The following is a 22028-nucleotide window of genomic DNA, read 5'->3' as shown; positions in this document are numbered from 1 at the left end:
TAATTTCTGGACAGTCGCGTCAGTACAATTTTGGTAGAATTCAGTATTACTATTTCTATCATCGTCAAACAACTGCCGATTCCGATCTTGATGATTAGATTCAATATCTGTTCCTAGAAAGGTAGTAACTTTTTTGACATTTCGGAAGCGCTCACTTATAAGTATATTTGATTTCTTGAAGGCCTAGGGTTGCTGCCATTATGAAATGGGGCTTTCCAAGTATATTTTCGTCGCTTGGGTAGTTTATACCAGGTGTTTGTAAGGATCATGTTGTTTTCTTTACAGAATTCATGTAATTTCTGTCCTCGATCATTAGGTTATCCAAGCTAAGACCATTTGACCTCGTCGAACTTCCCCAATTTATGTATTGAAGTCGCCTATACTATATAAAATTTCGCGTTCATTAAGCTTCCGTAAGATATCTAGGATTTGATCATAGAGCTTTTTGACTTAATCATCATATTTCCCATCTGCGGTCGGGGCATAGATTTGAAGTATATATTTTTGAATGGTCGAGTATTTATTTGGAGTATGTAATATCCTCTCCGAGACTGGTAGAAAGTTGATTACATATTTATTCAGTTCTGATGTTACTAGTATAGGTACCCATACTCCATTTTTGTGATGTGAGTCAATGTTTCTTTGCCACGATTTATTTTACTACTGCTTCTAAAATGAGATTTTTAAACCATGCATTTCGGAACTTAACAATAATTGTCATTTGCTGTATTTATGCTATTAAAATATATACGGCGACTTCTAAATGTGCCTATCTTCTAGATATGTTGGCGACCACATTGACCCATTTTATTCTATTCACAGCAGCTCGAAATACATCAGTTGATGTTAGACCAGTCCACTTCCTAAGATTGGCCAGCCAGGATATACGTCTACGTCTAGGGCCTCTCTTACCCTCAATCTTGCCTTGTAGAATCAACTGTAGAAGTCGGTATTTATCATTACGCATAATGTGGCCGAAGTAAGCCAATTTTCTGTTTTTTATTATGTTAATAATTTTTTAGCCTCTTTAGAATAGTTATGTTACTTGTGTGGTGTATATATGAGACCCTCAACATACGTCGGTAGCACCACATTTCAAATGCTTCTAATCGTTTAATGGCATCTTCTGCAAGGCTCCAGCTTTCTACTCCATAGAGGACACTAAAGACGTAACATCTAAGAATTCTTATGCGTATATTGATACTTAAAGATAGTTGCAGAGAATCTTCCTAAGGCTATTGAAAGAGCTTCTGGCTTTTTCAATACGAGTTTTTATTTCGTAGCTGTGATCTCAAGTATCCTTAATATTGCAGCCCAAATAGCATATTTTTTGCACTCTTTCTAACGGTGTATCGCCTATTGTAATTTGGGCGTCTATACTTGGTGTTCTTACTAATGATCATTATTTTTGTCTTCTTGCAATTTAGTTTTAGGCCGTATTTCTTACATGCTTCTACAACGCTATCCATCATCCTTTGGTGCCCTTGCGCACTATCTGCCAGCAACACTGTATCGTCTGCATATCTAATATTGTTTATACGTTGGCTATTTACAGCAATCCCATCTTCTGATTCGTCCAAGGCCCCTCTAAAGATGTTTTTAGAGTATAATATGTTAAATAATGCCGATGACCATATGCAACCCTGTCCTCCTCCTCCAACTCCTTTTTCGAGTGTGAAGATCTCAGACAGTTCATTTTCTAATCGGCGACTAGCTGTTTACAATTAATGTTTTCGATGTATTTTGTTATAAACTCTGCTGTCTCGGCTGAAGTGTTCCGTATATACTCTTAGGATAGATGAGATAACAAGTGATTCATACAGAAAATTAGAGTCTTTAAGTCTACCGGCATTTGGATCATTAATAACGAAAATACATAGAAATACCATTAATAACTATTCTTCTCTCATATTTTGTTTGGAAGACTTGAATAAGGTCTAGACCTAGACTAAGACAGTGTACGGGAAAGTACTTAATGAACGTTGTATCTTTGTTCAGTTTCATTGTCCTATCCCCCCTCAAGAGTGCAAGTTTATTAAAAATACTGTTTTCAGGGATCCTACGACGATATTTCGGGGGAACACCCTCGTTTCGAAAATGATGGACGAAGCGATGCGTCTCATCGGACTACAGTACCTGCACAAAACCCTACGACCAACCTTAGAACTTATTTTTAATGAAAGGAAACCGTGCGAGATCGATCAAACTCGCGTCCGAGATGCCACGACGGTTGCCACCAACTTAGCCAATCTTAAGGTAAGTCATTCCTATTATACATAATTGAATTGAGTTCATGTGTGTCGTTGTTTATTTTTAGAACTTAATAATAACAGTGAGCTTATTAAGATTTTCTTAGAATTTTTTAGACTTTCTGATTAGTAACTTGATTAGTAACTTGTATTTAGATCCTCTAATAGTATGACTAAATTATGCTGCTTTTTTTATTGTATTTTGCAGTTCACTCTCTTCGTTCATCATGCTAAACGCGTCATCGTTATTAGTGGGTCGTTAATGATATCTTCAAAATTAGCCCAAAAAGTACTTTGATAAACCATGATGCACAACGAACATACTTTGATATACTTTGATAAACCATGAACACCTATTTGCAATTATTATGGTCCGCCGTTTTATTGCTCCTGATGAGTTATTGGGGTTAACTGATGTTCCTAGATATCTTAATTTTTTGACCGTTTCATTAACTGATCTGCGTTAACGTTTCCAGCTCTCGTGTTTGTGCTAGTCGGCATGAATTTGGTTTTATTTTGCTTTATATATAATCTTATTCGTTCTGCTGCTAATATTAGCTCAGTTAGGATTTCCGTGTTTCATAATGTCCACTCTTCGCATATATTAGAATTTGGACTGATCTGTTAAATGTAGTTCCCATGCTATCTCAATTAGCGATTCGTACGATTTTTTCTAAGATTATGTTCAAAAGCTGATACGCCAGCGCTTCTCTCTGCCTTAACCTTCTATGTATTTCAAATGGTGTTGAAGACTCGTTCTGAATTTTAACTGGTGGTAGCATATTGGTCATCGTGAGATTTATTATGCATATGAATTTTTTTGGAATTTCTAACTCATTCACAGCGTTGTAAAGACTTGGTCTTATGCCGCTTTAAAATCTACAAACAAATGGTAGATATCTATATTAAACTCTTGCGCTTTTTCGTGAATTTGTCGTAGTGTGAAGATCTGATTAATAGTTGAACGTCCAAGCCTGAAACCTGCCTGATATTCTTATAGGAACGCTTCGGTATAAGATCTCATGTGAGATATTTGACAATATTTTGTATGCTGTATTTAGGAGAGTTTTCCGCCGTAATTATTGCATTCTAGTGATTGTCCTGTTTGTGTAAAGGGTATATTAAGCGTAAGCTTTGTTCCTTAGACATTTGCAAAAACAAACTAGTTTTTGCGTCACATTGGTGATCTGCTCTACACCGTGTTTAAATAACTCTGCTGGGGTATCATCGGTGCCTGGGGATTTGTGGAATTTATGTTCTATGTTGCTGGTAGCTTTCCCTCCCAGCAACTCTCGAAAGTATCTTACCTATCGTAGCAGGATATCTTTGTTGGTAAGCAAGTTGCCATCCGTAGCATTACAGATGTTGATTCTCGGCATGTTCTCGACGAAATCAAAATCCGCTACTGACTTATTTAAACTGTTTTGTTCTGCAATAACTGCACCTTTCAGTCAGAATGGTATACATATATATTTTTCATACTGCTATTTAGTTTTCATGATATTAATAGATAGTAAGACCTCTATGATAACTTTCTTTTTTCACCAGTTTAATTAGGGTCTAAAAGTCGGCGAATCTTTCAGCCGATATTATTGTATCGCCGGTGTAACGTTATTTCTTGGTTTATTTTCATGCTTTATTGTATACTGCTTAGCCTAATGAATATTTCTTTCAAGTATACATTGAACTTTGCATATTCCTGTGACAGGACATATTCCTGTCTTGCTCCTCGTTTTATTTTAATCTTTCTAACCCAAATATTCTTCACTTTGATGGTCGCGGTTTGATGATGGTAGAGTTGTTTGAAGATCTTAAGATCGTGTCAACTCCAGCTAATATCATACAGTTAAAAAGGTCGTTCTATATGAGATCAAAGGTATTTTGAAAGTGTATTAACCAGACGCACATGTTTTTACGAAACTTGCAACTTTTCTGTATGAAACGCATGAAGAACAAAGTCACTAGGGTTCCCAGTCTGTTTCGAAAATGAAAGTGTGCATGACTCCGTTTCTCATCATAGATAGAGCAAGCGTAGACGATTATGAATTCGTAAATTGATCTCTTTGTTTATTCCTTCTTCTTATGGGTAAATGGGAACTTCTATATCATATTAAACAAATTTTATTTTTTAGTGCTATATTCAAAAAATCTTCGAAGCAATAACGCAAAGTGCTGTGCACTGTCCAGCTTTAATGTGCCAGATATTCTACAACCTGAAGGAGTGTGCCATGAAACATTTCCCGGAAAACAAAGGAGTGCGCTATTCTGTCATATCCGGATTCATATTCCTCAGGTTTTTCGCACCCGCCATTTTAGGTCCAAAACTTTTTGATTTGACTACCCAGACAGTAGTAAGTAATATTTCAGTAGTAAAGTGTACGATTATACAAACATTTTATTGTTAAAATATTTTTATCTGTTGATACACACTATTTAGAGCTTTTTTGGTGTAACACTTTAGTGCTTGTAATATAAATATACGAAAAAATAATTTAGATGAAAGTTGCAGCATAGATAGATTTAAAAATATTTCAAATATACAGGGCCATCCATATTAACAGGGTGGAACAAACTTATCTTTTTTTACTGGAACAATATTTTTACATTTTTAGATACTTCTCGTGTTCTCATTTTTTAAATATGTTTGGCAGTTTTATACGAGGTAGTTTAAAAGATAATTACGCTTTTCCATTAGTTTCTTAGCAAAATGAACACCCTGTAGAATTGTAGAGATTTGACATTAAAAATATATTTATGTTTAAAACATTTTTATTACATTCTACTATTGTCTAAAATTAATATAACGAAATATTTGATTTTTGTATACAGTTTTGGTTAAAACTTGGAATGAGTTATTTTTTATATTTAATTATTTGTTAATTTATTCTTTATTATTTATTAAGCATGTCCTATAACTAACTCCTTTAATTTGTGAGTTATTCGCGATTTTTTTAGCCAAACATTAATTGCAACAAAAACGAAGTAATATTTTATTAGGATGGCCGTGAAAAAAATACATAATAATCTAGGCTGATCCTTAATTTGTTATTATCTAATAAGATATCAAAATGCCTAAGTAGTTAAAGTGACGTTTAATATACAAATAAAATTAAATGTAAAAAAATATTTAATTAAACAAAAAAATCGTTGAATTTATAATAAATGTTCAAATTTGCCTCCGTCGACATCAATACCTTCATCAAACACGCAAGTGTTCTTCAAAAGAGCGAATTCACTAGTTAATACATTTCTGTTTAATCTCATACATTCATTTCTAATTCCCTAATTTATATCTCCTTTTGTTATAGCTCGTGTTTTATACACCTTATATTTTATTTAGCTCCAGAAAATAAAATCTAGCTTGTTTAACTCTGGAAATCATGGAGGCCACCTTCTCGCTCCTTTTTTTTCCATATCCACATTCTCTCACGTATCTCTTCAATGGTACTAAAAATTTCCGGCAATTCGTTGTCCAAAAAATGTATATATACATTTTTTCGTTTATGTGATCCTCGAAAAAGAAGGGTCCCATGACATAATTTCCAGGAATTCCAGCCCAAACATTTAACGATAATGTTGACTGTGGGTGAAAATGTGGAAATAGCAATAGCAGATATTATGTATGTTTACAATACCATTCTAGTGGAAAGTAGCTTTATCTCCAAATAAAACATATTCCAAGAAATATGTACAATGCATCGACAAAATAGTACTCTTTTATTATAGATATCCTCATTGTATCATATTATACTTTCCTTATTTGATTTCGTGAAAGGTGGGAGGATTGTGCCTGGCCAAAAAATGTCTGTGCTGTGTATAGTTATCTATATATAGTATATTATTACATTTGATGGTTTTCTACATTATCAAGCTTGGCAAATAATTTGAAGATTAATGACGTACTTCTAGACGTGTGTACAAAAAATACTTTTTAAAATGCATAGAAAACTTTTGGCTTTAGTATTCCTGAAAATTAAAAAAACGAATTTGGAAATAATAATTTTAACGTCTGAAATTAAACCGCGGAATCCCATGATTCAGAATGACTCATTATATAATATTACTCGTGTTAACAAATCAATTCGTTTGTTTAGGACTGTCAGACGAACCGGACGCTTACGTTAATATCTAAGACCATCCAGTCTCTGGGCAACTTGGTTAGTTGTAGATCGACGCAGCAAGTGTGCAAAGAAGAGTACATGGAGGGTCTGTATAAGGAGTTCTATACAGAGACGCACATGACAGCTGTTCGGCAGTTTTTGGAGATAATATCCGCCAATACTTCTAGTCAACAGGTTATCGAGAACGATATGCCAGTTATGTTAAAAGAAGGGTAAGTGGTATTTCTAATATGTAATAGTATTAAATGTCTTTTTTGATGAGTTTTAATATGCCTTTATGATAATTATATCGTTTCTTCGTCGATATTATGTGCAATACATAATATTCTCTACAATTCTTTAAATTTCACAACTTTGAGGCAAAATTCAATAATATTAATTAGTGTTTCAGTGTTAATAAGTGTTTCAACGCTACCCCAACAATCGGATGTATTCTAGAATGATTTAACTTTGGCCTTAAAATACGCTTAGTTTACGCAATTATCTTTTCTTCTTCTTCTTGCTTCTCTTTCTAATATCTTCTATCTATTATATATTTTATCTGTATATATTCTATCTTTTTGTGTTTTTACTCTGGATTGGAATTTTTTGTTATTTTCTTTAAAGTCGTTTTTCGCTTCTCTTAGTTCAATCTTTCGTGATTGAGTCGACTTTTCCTTGCATTCTCACTCTAGCGTATTCGACTTTCCAAGAACCATATCAATGTTCAACGAATTTTTTCAGTTGGAATTTATTTAATTCTGCATCGCACTCTGTTTTATATATCTGCTCGAAGGCGGATCTATCGGGTTTTATCACTGGTGTTATAGTTGTCATTATCGACTTAGAATTTGTTGGGTACATTTAATTATGTTGAAAAAGTTATTGTTATATAAACAGTGGTCCGACTCGTCACATTGTTGTCTTTGATCAACTGTAACCAACGAGGCTTTGAAACCCACTTTGAACACAACTTTATCATGACACACGTTATTGCAAAATGGTGAATACATTCCCTCCTGATACACTCATGGACAAAAATATCGAATATTTTGGAATTTTCTAATATTTGGTTTTTCAAAATAAATTCTGGTCAATCAAGTAGTTTATTGTGAAATAGAGTTTATTTTAACAATGTTTAATTACTAATTTTATTTTACTCTAAATTTAAATTGCTTAAATAATATACATAAGTCCTTTTAACTGAAAGAAGTGGATGATCAGTAACGAGTATTCACCCTCTAGCTCTTATGACTGCTTGCATCCTTCTCGGCATGCTTACAAGTAAATTTTGGACATATCCTTGGGAAATTGCATTCCATTCATACTGTGCAGCAAGCCGAAGCTGCTCTATCGTATTTGAAACGGGATTTCTTTATCGTATGTGGCGTTTTAGGTGATCCCACATGTGCTCTATTGGATTTAAATCCGGGCTAAACAGTTCAATCTCCGAATTTGGACCTCATCAAGATAATTACTCACTATGGCAGCGGCATGTGGTCGAGCATTATCGTTCATTAACATGAATCTTTCGTATCCAATGTAATCAACATATAGCAAAACATGATCTTGCAGGATTTTTTAAACGTAAGAGTCACCAGTCATCCATCCAATCACTTTCACCAGTGCTGTGCCTACCTCCCAACTAATACCTTCCCAAAGAATTATGCCACCACCTATAAAACTAGTGGTCTGGGCGTAATTGCAGCTGGCGAATCGTTCTCCAACTCTTCTGTAGACGTGTTTTTGACCTTCTGGCTTGCATAATAGGATTTTGGTCTCATCAGTGAAAAGAAGATTTTTCCAGTTGACGATATTCCACTGAATATGTGTTCTTGCAAATTTTGAACGACGTGCTTTATGATTTTTGAAGAAGACGTGGAACTTTGGCGGAGCGCCTGAGCTTTAAGTTTGCTTCTTTTAATTTTCGTCTAACTTTTTCTGAACTCATATTAACTTGTCTAACATTTAATAGCTCATTTCTGAGGTGCATCGATGTGAACGGTCATCAATTGCGGTTGTGCAACTTGGGCGTCCTTGACCAGGCCTTCGTACAAAATATCCTGTTTCGCGATATCTTTTTAAAGTATTAGAAACTGTAGATTGACTTCTCCTGAGACGTCGTGCGATATCTTTTTGTGAATAGCCTTCCTCGTACAAAATTACAATCTGTGTTACTTGGGCTTCATCGCAGTGTTGAATTGGTGGCGTACTTGTTTTAAACTTAGTTAAATCAAAATAATATTTAATTAAACTTAATAAATTAAACTAAAAATAACCGAATTATTATGATTTTTCCTTTACGTGAAGGTTTTTTATGATAAAATCTACGAATGACACTAAACGCTGAATAAACGTCAAAATATTTCAAACCAGTTGAGTACGTCAACCTACTATATAAGTATCATCAATAATCTAAAATTATTTTGAAATAATAGTGACCACAAAAAAAAAATTGGAAAATTCCAAAATATTGGATGTTTTTGTCCATGAGTGTATTTTCGACCTCTGCTATCTCACTAAACTTCAATTCACTACTGATCAAAGCGATTTTGTGGATGTTCTTTTTGTTTTCAGGAACAATTGTCGAACTTAGACCACAAAAGCGTTCAGCATCATTTGAATAAATATGACCACGTTAGAAGTTAACATACCACTTCTTAGCAGTTAATTCTGATGGAACCAATTCCTAGTAACACTGCAATGATTTCTCAACACACAAACTTCAAAATTTTCCATTGTTTTGAAATTTGCAAAAGAGCATCACCTAAGCCACTGTAACTTATCAACTAATGGGACCATTGTGGTCAAATTTTGATGGGTGACGTTTGAATATTGGTACTTTATAAATCTAGCATTTACTAACATTTGTTGTTGAGTCGCCATCTACATGTCAGCTACTTATAATGATATAAATGAATTTGTTTAAATAAAATAATGCCTTGTAGCAATGAAAATATTAATAATAATTTGTTCTTGTTTCTGCGGCAGAGTGATAACAAGGTAAAGTACCTACCTTAAATAAACTTTTTCTAAAATTTCTAATTACAGATCATATTAATTTTATTAATTTTAAATTTCTTTCAGGCTTATGATTAAGAGAGCACAAGGAAGAAAACGATTTGGGAGGAAGAACTTCAAGCAGCGATACTTTAAGCTTACTACTCATGATCTCAGCTATTCCAAAAGTAGAGGTAAGTGAATTATGAGCTCTTGATTATAATAACAAGCCGATAATAGCAACTGAATACTGAAGTATATCTTTTCCTCGAAAATAATCAAGTATAATTGGATATTTCCTTGTATGCGGATTTACAATATTGTAAGAAAATAATGTGAACACATATTTTTGTAAATTTTATTTTGTTAGCAGTTGATAACACGTTTATGTCAAAGTAGTAAAAATTTGTGACGGTACCACTCAGTAATAACACATTACTACAGACGGGGTTGCATTTTTGTTGTTTATTTAGAATTATTGTGTTTTTGCAAAAAAACTACAAACTAACTTTCTCTCGAAGTTGGCATTCATGACATTAAGGGTTATTCGTAATTTTCAATTGGTTGCTATTCTTAATTTATTTATAATTTATCAAAATTAATTTTTTTGTTTAAATAATTTTTCCAAATATTTTTTTAAAATAATTAAAAAAGAAGGAGAAACATTTATTAGATCAAAAGGTTTTATAATAATGCTTTTTTAATACGTTTTGCAGCAAATTCATTAACAAATCTAATTGTATTTGGCGAGTTACTACTGTTTTACAATTGTTTGTTCCACAATTTGTATTTTTATTTTAGCTATTGAAAATAATTGTAAGTACAATTGAAAGCTCGAGTAGTAAAAAATAGTTCTATAATAGAGACTACATTATAACACACAACCCAAGTTTGGGTGATTGGTTGGTGGGTGGGTCCCAATTTTAAAATTGGCGGGTTTCATGTTTATTAAAATGACAATTGAGATATTGGCACAGTATATCGCTAAAGTTTTTATTATACTGTGGTATTGGTACAAAGCGGATGATATTCACATTTTAGGATTAAGCTGGCTATTTCAGTTTTATTAGAAATCTAATTATTTTTCTTTTGAGATTATGTAGTTAAAATTAAGTTCTGACTTGTGTTTATTTTATTTTGATATGCTAGTGATGCTTTTTTTTATTAGATGTATAGATATTGTTTATATTAGGTAATTTTTTATTAAGATTTAGAGGTTCCTCTTATTATTTTTATTTCTAGAACATTCATTAACATTATTATTTTCTTTGATCAGATAAAAGGCATATATCGAGCACAGTTTAATTAAATCTTGCCCAAGTACTTTCGATCCCTAGATCATGATCCCAGAGTGTAATGTACAATTATATGTTTATGACATCTTGTTCTTGCCGGATAGGCCACAATTGACGAAGTAAGTCTATAAACGTTAATCATATAAAAAACCTTTTTTCAACCATAAAACTTCGAGTTTTTATCGAAGTTAATCAATTTCTTTGGTTATAAAAAAACGTTTCTTGGCTTATTTCAGATGCCCCTGAAGATGATCTAGGGATCGAAAGTACTTGGGCAAGATTTAATTAAACTGTGCTCGATATATGCCTTTTATCTGATCAAAGTTCATTTATTCGAGCATTCAACCTTATATTTATTATTATTTTCGTTAGCTTTCTCTATGTGGGATCGGCTTCTCTAATTATTTTCCTCTCTGTTCTTTTCTCTTCCAGGGACTAAGTACCTATCCGCTTTTTGTATGAGATTATGGTTTTTCAGAAACATGCAATTGCTGTTCATCCCCTTTTTTTACTGCCCTACATTCAGTACCATACATCTTAGTTGGTCGTAAGGCACTCCTATACAACTTACCTTTTAGTTTTCTTGGTACCTTTTTTATCACACATCACTCAATTTACCTCTTTCCTTTACCTTTAATTGAAATATAGATAAAACGGTAATACCGATCCTAAAAACAGAAAATCATCTTTTGGGAGTTCTTGTCTATCCAAGCCAACTACTCTATCTGGACTTGAAATATCATCTTTAAAAAAATATTCTAAATATTTTGTTTGTATCCAACTTAATTTTAATTCTTTTTCTTCAAGGACCTGTCTTCACTACTCTAATCTTTTTTACTAATACCAAGAAAGTTCAGTTAATATCTAATCCAGCACAAATGAGAATAAATATGGGCTTAACACGAAACCCTAATGAAGACCTTTTTTCACACAAAATTTTGCCAGTTTCTATTAGCTGTCTTGTAATAAAAATTGCTGTTGTAGACCTGCCTTGCATAAATCCAAATTGACATTTATCCATTTTCATTTTTGAGAACCTTACACTAAATTCTGTTAGATTTCACCAAAAATAAAGCAGAGGTTTACTGGAAATAACTATTGCAAACCAAATAAAACACTAAATAGCTATGTTTAAAATGTCTTTATTCTTTATTAAAAATCTGGGAAATCAAAGGAGGGGGGGCGTTATTGGTGCAATGGCGAAGAAAAACCCCTCTAAACCTCACCTAGGGCCCAGTACATCCCGATTTAAAAATAAAATTCTAATATAAAAGTATATAAATAACATCATTGCCTATTTTAATGTACAAATTTTACCTTTAAAATTCAGACCTAACCTAAGTGTGCCTACATATAATCTTATAAAAAATTACACTATATTACTAATCAAGTAAAATGTATAATAATGTTAAATTGACTAACTTTCTTGTAAATAGAACTTTATATATTGTTATAGAATTAACATTTCTTGTTATAGAACTATAATAAAAATTCAATACAGATACAAAACAAAAAATACTTGTGAGCTAAAAAATTGTTTCAGTTCCTTTTTTTTTTGGAAGGAAAATATTCCTGCTTCTCCATTTTTCGCTTCATTGTAACATTCTTCGCCTCTTCCTGAAATTCTTTCTTCACTTTGCGCTTTGTTCCTTGAATGTCCCTCACAAGTTTGTCATGTAATCTTGCAAAGCTTTCATCATCTAAGTCTTCCATGGTTTTTACTAAATTTACCAAGTTTTCTATTTGAAGACTTCGTTTGGTTTTTTCCTGGATGACATTTGTCTGTTCTACCTTCCCTCTGACAAACTCATTAATTTTCTCCTGATGCCTTGATTTGATAATTGAAGTTACTGCCAAACACCTTGCAGCATCATCTAAAACAGAGTTAGTTCCCTCGCGCTCCTCATGCATTCTTACCAAGTGCACATGCTTACACAAGGTATTCCTCACCACATATTCGGCACACTCACACTGGTAGCGATGAATATAAATTTTACATACTCTACAATACAATGTCTTACATTCATTTTCACATACTTGCCTTATATTTACATTATATAATTTATTAGGATCTCTAAATGACTTTACCTGAAATTGACCATATACCATTTCTCTTAACCTCTACTTTGTTTTTCATCGTTTCTGCCATTTTGTGTGCTTTTGCTATAACCCTATCTTGATAATTGTTCGCATTTGGTCTTTCAATGTCTATAATCCTCTTCCACATTTTGATGTCCACTAGATCGTCTATTGTGTCCAATAACTTTTCGATTGATACTGCAGCATTTCTTCTAAGGTGGTTGGTCTTCAGTAGGTTGTTGAAAGATTCTATCGCCATGTTTGTATTGATTCCTGAATTTCTTCTGTAACAATGGGCCCACATTTTGATTCTCTCTTCATTCTGAAAGTAATACCTACAAAAAAAAATATACTTAAGGATGACTTAAAATGTATGATTTCATATATTTATTTACCTTGCCAGATAATTAAAAAAATCTATCTCATTTGCCTCTTGTAATTTGATTATATATTTATATAATAACGATTATACAGGGTGGTCCTTAAGTAATTGTACAAACGAAAACCGTAAATTCTACACTTTAAAATATTACGATTTAAGCCAAATTGCTTTAATAAAATGTTGATATTAAGAAAGATACAGGGTGTTAAAGTGCAAATTTAAAATTCTATTTTTCGCTATAACTTTCATGTTTGTAAAGATTTATGCATAAAAATTTACAACTGGGTACTTTTAAATATGAGAAATTATAATTTGATGCACACTTTGATGTAGCTGATAGAGGGCGCCACATATGCCACATATGTGGCATAAATTTGCACTTAATTTTTTTGATGTTTGAGTTACCCGTATTTTTGATAAAAAATATTAAAGATACATTATTTTAACAAAAAAAAGGTATACTTCTTAATAACTTCAAAACTTAACAGTTTTCGTGATAATCGCATTTTACAAATCAGCTGCATAATTCTGATTTAACGCAATTACTCCAGGCAACGAAGGAAAAATAGACAAAAACATTAATAAATCTAAATTTTGGTATAAAATACCTTTAACTAAAGTTAATAATTAACGAAATAATAAATAAAATAAATATATCAGCAGGATAATTAATAATAGGATTTGACAAAAACAGAATAATAGGATTTTACATCAAACATTTTAAGTTTTATGTTAAATTAAAGTCATAATCAAAACATTTTGTTTACATACCAAATTAAGAAATAATTAAACTAAATAACATAACTTTTTGTCAAAGTAAGTGTTCGATATGTCCACCATTTTCTTTAATTCATTTGTCAATATAGTACATAAAAGATCGTCTCATGTTAAATAGCATCATTGGTTCTAAAGAAACTGCTGCAGTATTTATTTCTTCCCATAGTTGGTTGCGAATGTTTATGGAATTCTTATAGACACGTTGTTTTAATACGCCCCATACACCAAAATCAAGCGGATTAAATTCTGGGCTACGTGGTGGCTATAATGTATAATGGATGAATATATTCTTTTGGATACATATCCAAACCTTATGGTATATTATGGAACTTTATCTTATTTGTGGCAGAGGTTAAATAATGTGTTTAAGTGTGTTAAACTGTGATGTATTTAATTCATGGGTTATTTATATAAACACGGAATAACCTATCGATGTTATACTTATTTATATGATTACGTTACAGCTTACGAGTAACTTTAATTACATCTCGAACAAATGGTCTGTTATAATTAACTAACGAACTAATATTATGCTGAACTAAATTACCTGTGTGTTTACTATATTTATAACAATATCGTTTTTGGGCCAACGATGATGTTTTTGTAAAAATGCTGAGTCTTTAAGGTTAGATTGGTAGAAAAAGTATTATGAAACAAGACACATATGTGTTATTAAATCCCTGGCTTTAGTTTCTAATTGTCCTAATAAAAATGGTTAAATAATTTATGTAATGAATGATAAGTATTCTTTAGGATTTTTTTATAAATTAAATAATTATATCAATATCTCACCACATTGCAAAGGAATATGACTGCCACGATCATTCCAACGTTCAGAACAGTTATATTTAAGTATGTTCTCACTGCCTTCTCTCTAGAATGTGGTGGTGTACCATCTTACATAAACCACATATTTTGGGTTTTCAGCATTTTACAATAGGGAAAAAGTAATACAACTCCAGTAGGTATAGAAACTTAAGAAGCGATAGAAAAGGTAAATTGTAAACATGATGACGGCCAACGTCTGAATACGGACACGGCACCTAAAGAAGAAGATGAAGAATATTTTCTTCAATAAGACATTTAGCAGCCATTACAAAAATTTTGTAATGTTACATTATCATCTTTAAGTTGTTGTAATAAGAATAAACTGTGAATTATGCTTATCTACAGGTATTCAGTGCTTCACCGCACAAATATTACAACTAAGAATTATTATGCAGCTGACTTATAAAATGCGAATATCTCGAAAACGGTTAAATTTTGGGGTTATCAACAAGTATACCTTTTCCTTGTAAAAATAACGTATCTTTATTATTTTTTAACATAAATAGAGCTAACTTTAAGAGCAAAAAAGTTAAGCGCAAATCTATGCCACACATGTGTCATATGTGGCGCCCTCTATCAGTTACATTAAAGTTTGTATAAAATTATAATTTATCCTACTTTAAAGCATCCAATTATAAATTTTTGTCCAAAAATATTTACAAACGTAAAAGTTATAGCGAAAAATAAAATTTTAAATTTCCACTTTAACACCCTGTATCTTTCTTAATATCAACATTTTATTTAAGCAAGTTGGCTTAAATCGTAATATTTTAAAGTGTAGAATTTAAGGTTTTCGTTTGTACAATTACTTAAGGACCACCCTGTATATAACGATCTTCATCCATTTCATTAATAATTCTTTTCATCTCAGTTTTCATCTGTTTCTTCAAAATTGGATCCTGTATTTTCTTCTTCCCTTGAATATTCCAGTTTCTCACAACATGCCAGGTACATAAAAGCCTTTTTGGTTGGTTGCCCATAATCTTCGCCCATGCATTATAATATTTTCCATCATCATCACTCATAAAATGTTCCGCATGAATTTCAGTCTGTATTCTATTCTTGAGGGCACCTAAAAGTTTTTGAAAATTATTTTTACTTACCAGTTATAAATTGTCATTACTCATATAATACATACCTAAAAAAACTTCTTGAACTAGTTGGTCCAATCTGTTTGACAGTAAGAACGCAACTGGAAATCCTGTATTCCTGTCATCTTTTATAAGCACCACTGTTAAATCCATTCCCCTCTTGTTTGTGCCGTGAGTACCATCCATACAAATTATGCTAGGGAATTCTCTTAATTTATCTTCCATTACAGAATTCATAAATCCTAAGGCAAAATCTTCTTTTTTAAGTACATCATGTTGTTCTCCTAATAAAAATAAAACACCAAATTTATAGTTTACCCAAAATTTATAGTTTAGAGATAATTAAAGATAAATTAATAGTAAGAGACTGAAATTTTATTGTATATTTTAATAGGTAATCATTAGTCCTATTTTTTGAGTTCAGTTGAGTTCTTATTTAAAAAAGATAACTTAAAACCCAAAAAATTTGAGTGTCCTAGTATTAATAATACTGAGCCCATGATATGTTAGAACATGTGATTTGTGGAAAAGGTAGCATATAAAAGGGCTCTCTAAGATGAAAACAAAAATAAAGAATACGAAAGAACCTTCAACAACAGACTATAAAATAAAGCAAGGCATGAAAACATAAATGAGGAATTGGGAACCTGTAAAATGCCATAAGATATGCATCCACAGAAGTAATAGGCATGGAGAAAAAACAAAGAAGTGAATGGTTTGACTAAGAATATAAATTAATAACTGACAGAAAAAACAGTGCACATAAAGGGAAGCAGCAGCAATGTGAGAAGAGATAAGTAGAAGCAGAAGATACTCAAGAAGGTAGAAAGAGTAAATTCATGAGGAACGATAATCAATAAGTATGCAGACAACTAGCTTTTGCAAATGATGTTTAAAACATAATAGTAAGAACAAAGTATAAAATATTAAAGAGGAACTTAATCAGATAGAACAAACTACATGGACAAGTAAACTGAAAACCAATCGAGCTAATATAAAATACATGTAGCTGCAAAACAGCAGGTAATCAGTGATTACAACACCTAACTATAGGATAGTATAGCACTCAAGTGTAAAAAACTTTATATAGGATAACTAGTTATATGCAATACTAGTGTTAACAAATAATTGCGTAGAAAAATCTCCATAACCAATAAGAGTTACCATGGCTTAATTAAACAACAAAGGTCAGGTAATAATGCAAGAAAAAACTAAGTGCCAATTATATAAAACCTTAATAAGATAAGTTATTCACGTATGTATCTCAAACATGCACACTTACTAAAAGTGAAGAAAGCCAATCGGGTAATTCTGAAAGACAAATCTTGAGCCACATATATAAACCAGTAACAGAAAATTGTATGCGAATAAGATATACATTTTAACTATAAAGGGAATACCAGGATCTGGATATCATAATATTCATACAAATAGGACAACTGCAGTATAAGAAAAGTGTAGAACCAATGAAATAAGATGTAATCCCTTTCAAAATAAACAAATAATTCCAGTTGGAAATAAAACAAAAGGAAGATTAGATATAAGGAACAAATAAAGCAAGACATGAAAATTTTAAAAATCAAAAACTGGAAAAGCAAAGTATGAAATAGATCAGAATGAAGAAGTATTCTTAAACAGACTAAGACCCAAAAAGGGTTGTCTAGTAAAATAAAAAAACTAGTAAATTTGTCCCATAAATCAGCACCTCCATTACAAAATTAGCTTTCATGTAAAAAACCAATAACTACAATCTTAGGAGATATATTATTTAAAAATGTATATTGAATGAATGAATTGAATTAATTATAATTGTAGTAGGCATAAAAAAAATGATTGGTCTTTCTTTACCTTCCTTCTTGAATAAAAAAGCGTAATTCTTGTTGTTAACATTCCATTCCTGAACCTTTAAAGCCGTTGCTACCATATCATTTTGATCTCGTTTCTTATATGTATTATACTTCCTGGACAAATTTGAGAGATCTTGACTTGTTAATAGGGCAAGTCTTTCTAGTTTTGGTGTTTCCAATCTTCTTGAATCTTCTAAAATTCTGCTAGATGGCACCCCAGATGTTAACTTCTCTACAATCATTTTTTCTTCTGCTTTTGACAGATGCATGGTTCTTAATTCCTCTTTATGTCCAGCATGTGTTTTCCAATAACTGACTGAAACTTGTCCTTGATCTCTCAGTTTGCAAATCAGCCTGGAGGGACACACTCCTTTAATTTTAATTGATCCACCAGATTTCTCTGTCCTAATTTTATAGTTGGGCTTATATCCTAAATATAGATTAGTATAAGTTTTAATTACTTGAAGTAACAAAGTACTGGACCTATCATTCAAGTTACTTCTGTTACAATCATAGTATAATATCTTATACTCCTTTTTATAAACTGCTCTTTGTTTAACATAACTTGACTCAAATTTCTGCATGTCTTTCCATGTCTCATATTTTCTTGTAAACTAGAAAATTCAAAAGTTATTAATTCAATACTCACCTGGTGGTTTTCCTTTAGATGTTTTCGTAAGTTCTCGTGGCTTTTTAAATTAGTTTCTTGTTCACATAAGGGACAAATAATGTGATTTATTTTCTTATTCGACACATCTATTTTATGTATACTTTTGATATGACGATTTCGTAATTCCACATTTTTAAATATTTTGCTGCAAAGATGGCAGGCTCCTGAGTTAATTTCATAGTTTGTTGAAGTAGATGGAATAGGACTTGTTGAAGTAGATGGATAGACAGAATCCATAATTGCTTTCTAAAACAAAGTCTTAGGTAATTAAATATGGTGTTCTAACGAACAGATTTTTAAAACAATTTAACAGATTTTTAAAAATAAATGAGAAAAATTTAAATTAAAATTTTTTGTGTGCTTGCTTATTGGCAAATTGGTATAAAACCGCCTAATCATAGATGTTTAAGCGCCAAACCACAACGCCAAACAGAGAGATACATAACCTGCGACAAACAGTTGTCATTTTAATAAACATGAAACCCGCCAATTTTTAAATTGGGACCCACCCACCAACCAATCAAGCCAAACTTGGGTTGTGTGTTATAATGTACTCTCTATAATAGCGCCTTTTTATCGACTCCAATCGATCCAAACATAGGTTTATTTTTTCCAAACGAGTCAACAAGTACTTCTTTTTTCTTATATATATATATATATATATATATATATATATATATATATATATATATATATATCTTCGATGATGGAGATGTTGGTCCATCGTGGTAGCAGCTAGGATTGTAGGCTTGCTACATCCCTTTAATAGTGAATTGTGAACAACACGTGTGTAGCCACCCCAAAAGGGGAACAAGACAAACCAAATCTTGACAAGAAAAAACCCAAGAAAAGAGATTGTGAAATAAAATGAACTAAAATTTTTGTTTAAATACATATTCCCTACTACAATTCCTTTGAATTGAATTAATTTGACACTGAAAAATCGGAATTATCAAAATATAGACACAAACAAATTTGTATCTAGTTGAAAGTAGGAGAAAGTTAGTATAGTAAGTATACAAAGCTTAAATGAGAATAGAACTAAAATAATAGAAAATCTAAATTGAAGAACAGCAATTAAACAGAATATTTAGTTGATAGAAAAGTTGAGCACCTACTATTTTGTAGAAGAAAAATGACAAGTGACGTTGAGAACGTTACTCTATCCCAGAGGGTTTTAATAAGAAACTCAGCAGTTGTCAGTCAAATAAGTTTTATTTTCTGGACTATTCTATTCTAATCGTAATATATAAAGTCGGCGTTAGAGACGGAATTTAGGGCTTTATCACTATCGGATGGTCACAAGGGATCGGAATATACTTTGTGGATAACTCAGGCCGGAATATGAGAACACTGAGCGTAATACGCTGTAAATGTTTCGTACTCTCGACTGCTAGTTCACACCAACAATGCTGTAGACGATTCGTATGTAAGGGACGGAAGGTCTATAACGGCACGCTTAAGACAATGGGGTCAGGTTTAGATTCGAAATATGGTAGTCTCAGCATAACACCCTGTAACTGCACTAAAACTTAAAATTAAAAATATTTGTAAAATAATTTAATATTATTCCAGAACAAAGTTATTTATTTATTTTCTATCTTTAAGTCAATATACACTGTATATTTTGTCGTTTTAAGGTAAAGATGCTCTCTGTCGAATACCTTTGACGAATATCCTGGCGGTGGAGAGGCTGGCCGAAACATCGTTTAAGATGAAAAATATGTTTCAAATCGTTCAGCCAGAAAGGGCGCTGTACGTTCAAGCGGCCAATTGCGTGGAAGAGAAAGAATGGGTCGACCTTCTTACCAAGATCTGTCAAACGAACGCCAATCGATTGAAAAAGTATCATCCGTCGGCGTTCATCAATAGTCAGTGGTTGTGGTAAGTTTTTTAGTTAATAATGGCATATACCCATGTTTTACAGGAGTTTACTAGTTACTGGATATTTTGTTACAATTGATTGAAAAAGTATCATCCGTCGGCGTTCATCAATAGTCAGTGGTTGTGGTAAGTTTTTTAGTTAATAATGGTATATACCCATGTTTTACAGGAGTTTACTAGTTACTGGATATTTTGTTACAAATCCGTTGAACGTCATCAAATTTTAACATTATCGTTTTCGGACAGAGTTGCCGTATTGTCGGGATAATGGAGAATATAAGGCATTATAAAATAATGAAAATTTAAGGTTCAGATTTAAGCTGTACGAATGACTCTCATTCCCTTTCAGTAGAAAATTCACCAATTCCAGATGTATCAAAAAGATCGAGTTCTGGATGGACTTTTTCCTTGTTGTCGAGTCCTATGTGGCCTGATAAGCTGAAATATCTCCCAAAAATTTTCGTACGCATTTGGACGTCACGAGAAGTGTTGTAATTGAGTCTGTATTTGGTGTACAATTGAATTTCCCGCAGTGAATCCTCATTGATAATGTCCAATAAGGAGTATCCTTTGTAATGAGCTTGTCTCGTAAAAAGTAAGTTGCCGACTATTTTATATGCAGATACTGAGACAGTAATGCCTCTATTGTTCTTGCAATAAAGTTGATCACTCTTTTTATGAAGTTTTTCGATGGCATTTAACACTTCTTCTCCTCTTGTTGGTACTTCAATGTTAGTTACTGATGTAAGTCTAGTTGATTTTCTGTTGTCGCCTTCTTCAACATAATTTAAAGCGAGATCGCTGAAATGTTGTGTCTATCTATTTTCATCATTATAGTAATTCTTTTTTAACGATTCCTTTATTCACCTACACTTGTTTTTACTTTTTCTCTACAACTAATAATGCAATGATCTCACAACTTACACAACTAAAATAATATTGTACGGCATAGGTTGACCAGTAAAGTTATTGTGTCACGACTGTGCAGTATATTGATTGCTGGTACTATCTTTTTGAGATTGCATATTTTTTAAGTCATATAAAAACTGTTTTTTAATATACACTTACTGCATCCACAAGACACATTGTTTCGTTTAATAAAATATCTATATTCCTATTCCTATCATAGCTGTTGAATTATAATGAAATTTAATGATGTTATATACAAATCTGACGTATTAAAAGCAAGTGATTGTTTCAAAAGATACACTAACTATAAAATTTTAAAAGAAGATGAATAACTTCAAAAGGTAATTTTAACTGTTTCTCATAAAAAAAAAGTGAAACAGTAGGCGGTACTAACATTAGCGCGGAGCTCAATACTATGTTTTTCTGTATTTTTAAAATTTAAATATATTTAAAATTAAATAAAGTAATTTTAATATTTATTTATTTTTATATTTTAAACCAATTCAATAAATTAATATGTTTGCTCATAACGCCATCTGCTAACGTATTGACAAAGCATACATTGTTTATTAACCTGTCAAATTCAGACCAAATAATAATAAAATATAAATATCATTTGATAGTTAATTTAATTATTATATAAACTAAATAATATATACGGAGATAATATTATGTTTAAAAATAATAATTATATGAAATTATTTTAAAACGAGAAATATTATAAAAAACAGATGATTCAATGTTGTTATTAATGAATGTTAGTGACAGATATTCTTTTAATTTCTTACTTCTTATTTAATTTCTATATTTTGTTTTGATCAATGAATCGATCGAGAGTAGTGAATTGATATCAAAAACCGCTAGTCTATGACGCTAGCCGTGACGACGCTATTTCGTGGCGCTAGTTCCGTGACGCT

The 22028-nt window shown here is 31.8% G+C and overlaps 1 protein-coding gene across 1 annotated transcript in view; it reads left to right on the top strand.

Annotated features, from left to right (window-relative positions):
* The window catches only part of RasGAP1 (Ras GTPase activating protein 1), a 122584-nt gene that overhangs the window by 84376 nt on the left and 16180 nt on the right, over positions 1-22028 (top strand). Inside the window, exons 7-11 of the mRNA XM_072526154.1 lie at positions 2055-2256; positions 4382-4600; positions 6344-6582; positions 9437-9543; positions 19959-20202. Coding sequence (XP_072382255.1) covers positions 2055-2256; positions 4382-4600; positions 6344-6582; positions 9437-9543; positions 19959-20202 — 1011 coding nt within the window. The remainder of the gene's footprint in view (positions 1-2054; positions 2257-4381; positions 4601-6343; positions 6583-9436; positions 9544-19958; positions 20203-22028) is intronic.

Source organism: Diabrotica undecimpunctata, chromosome 3, assembly GCF_040954645.1.
Source record: "Diabrotica undecimpunctata isolate CICGRU chromosome 3, icDiaUnde3, whole genome shotgun sequence".
Taxonomy (NCBI): Eukaryota; Metazoa; Arthropoda; class Insecta; order Coleoptera; family Chrysomelidae; genus Diabrotica; species Diabrotica undecimpunctata.
Note: the sequence above shows the minus strand (reverse complement) of the source record. Positions and strands in the feature narration are given on the sequence as shown.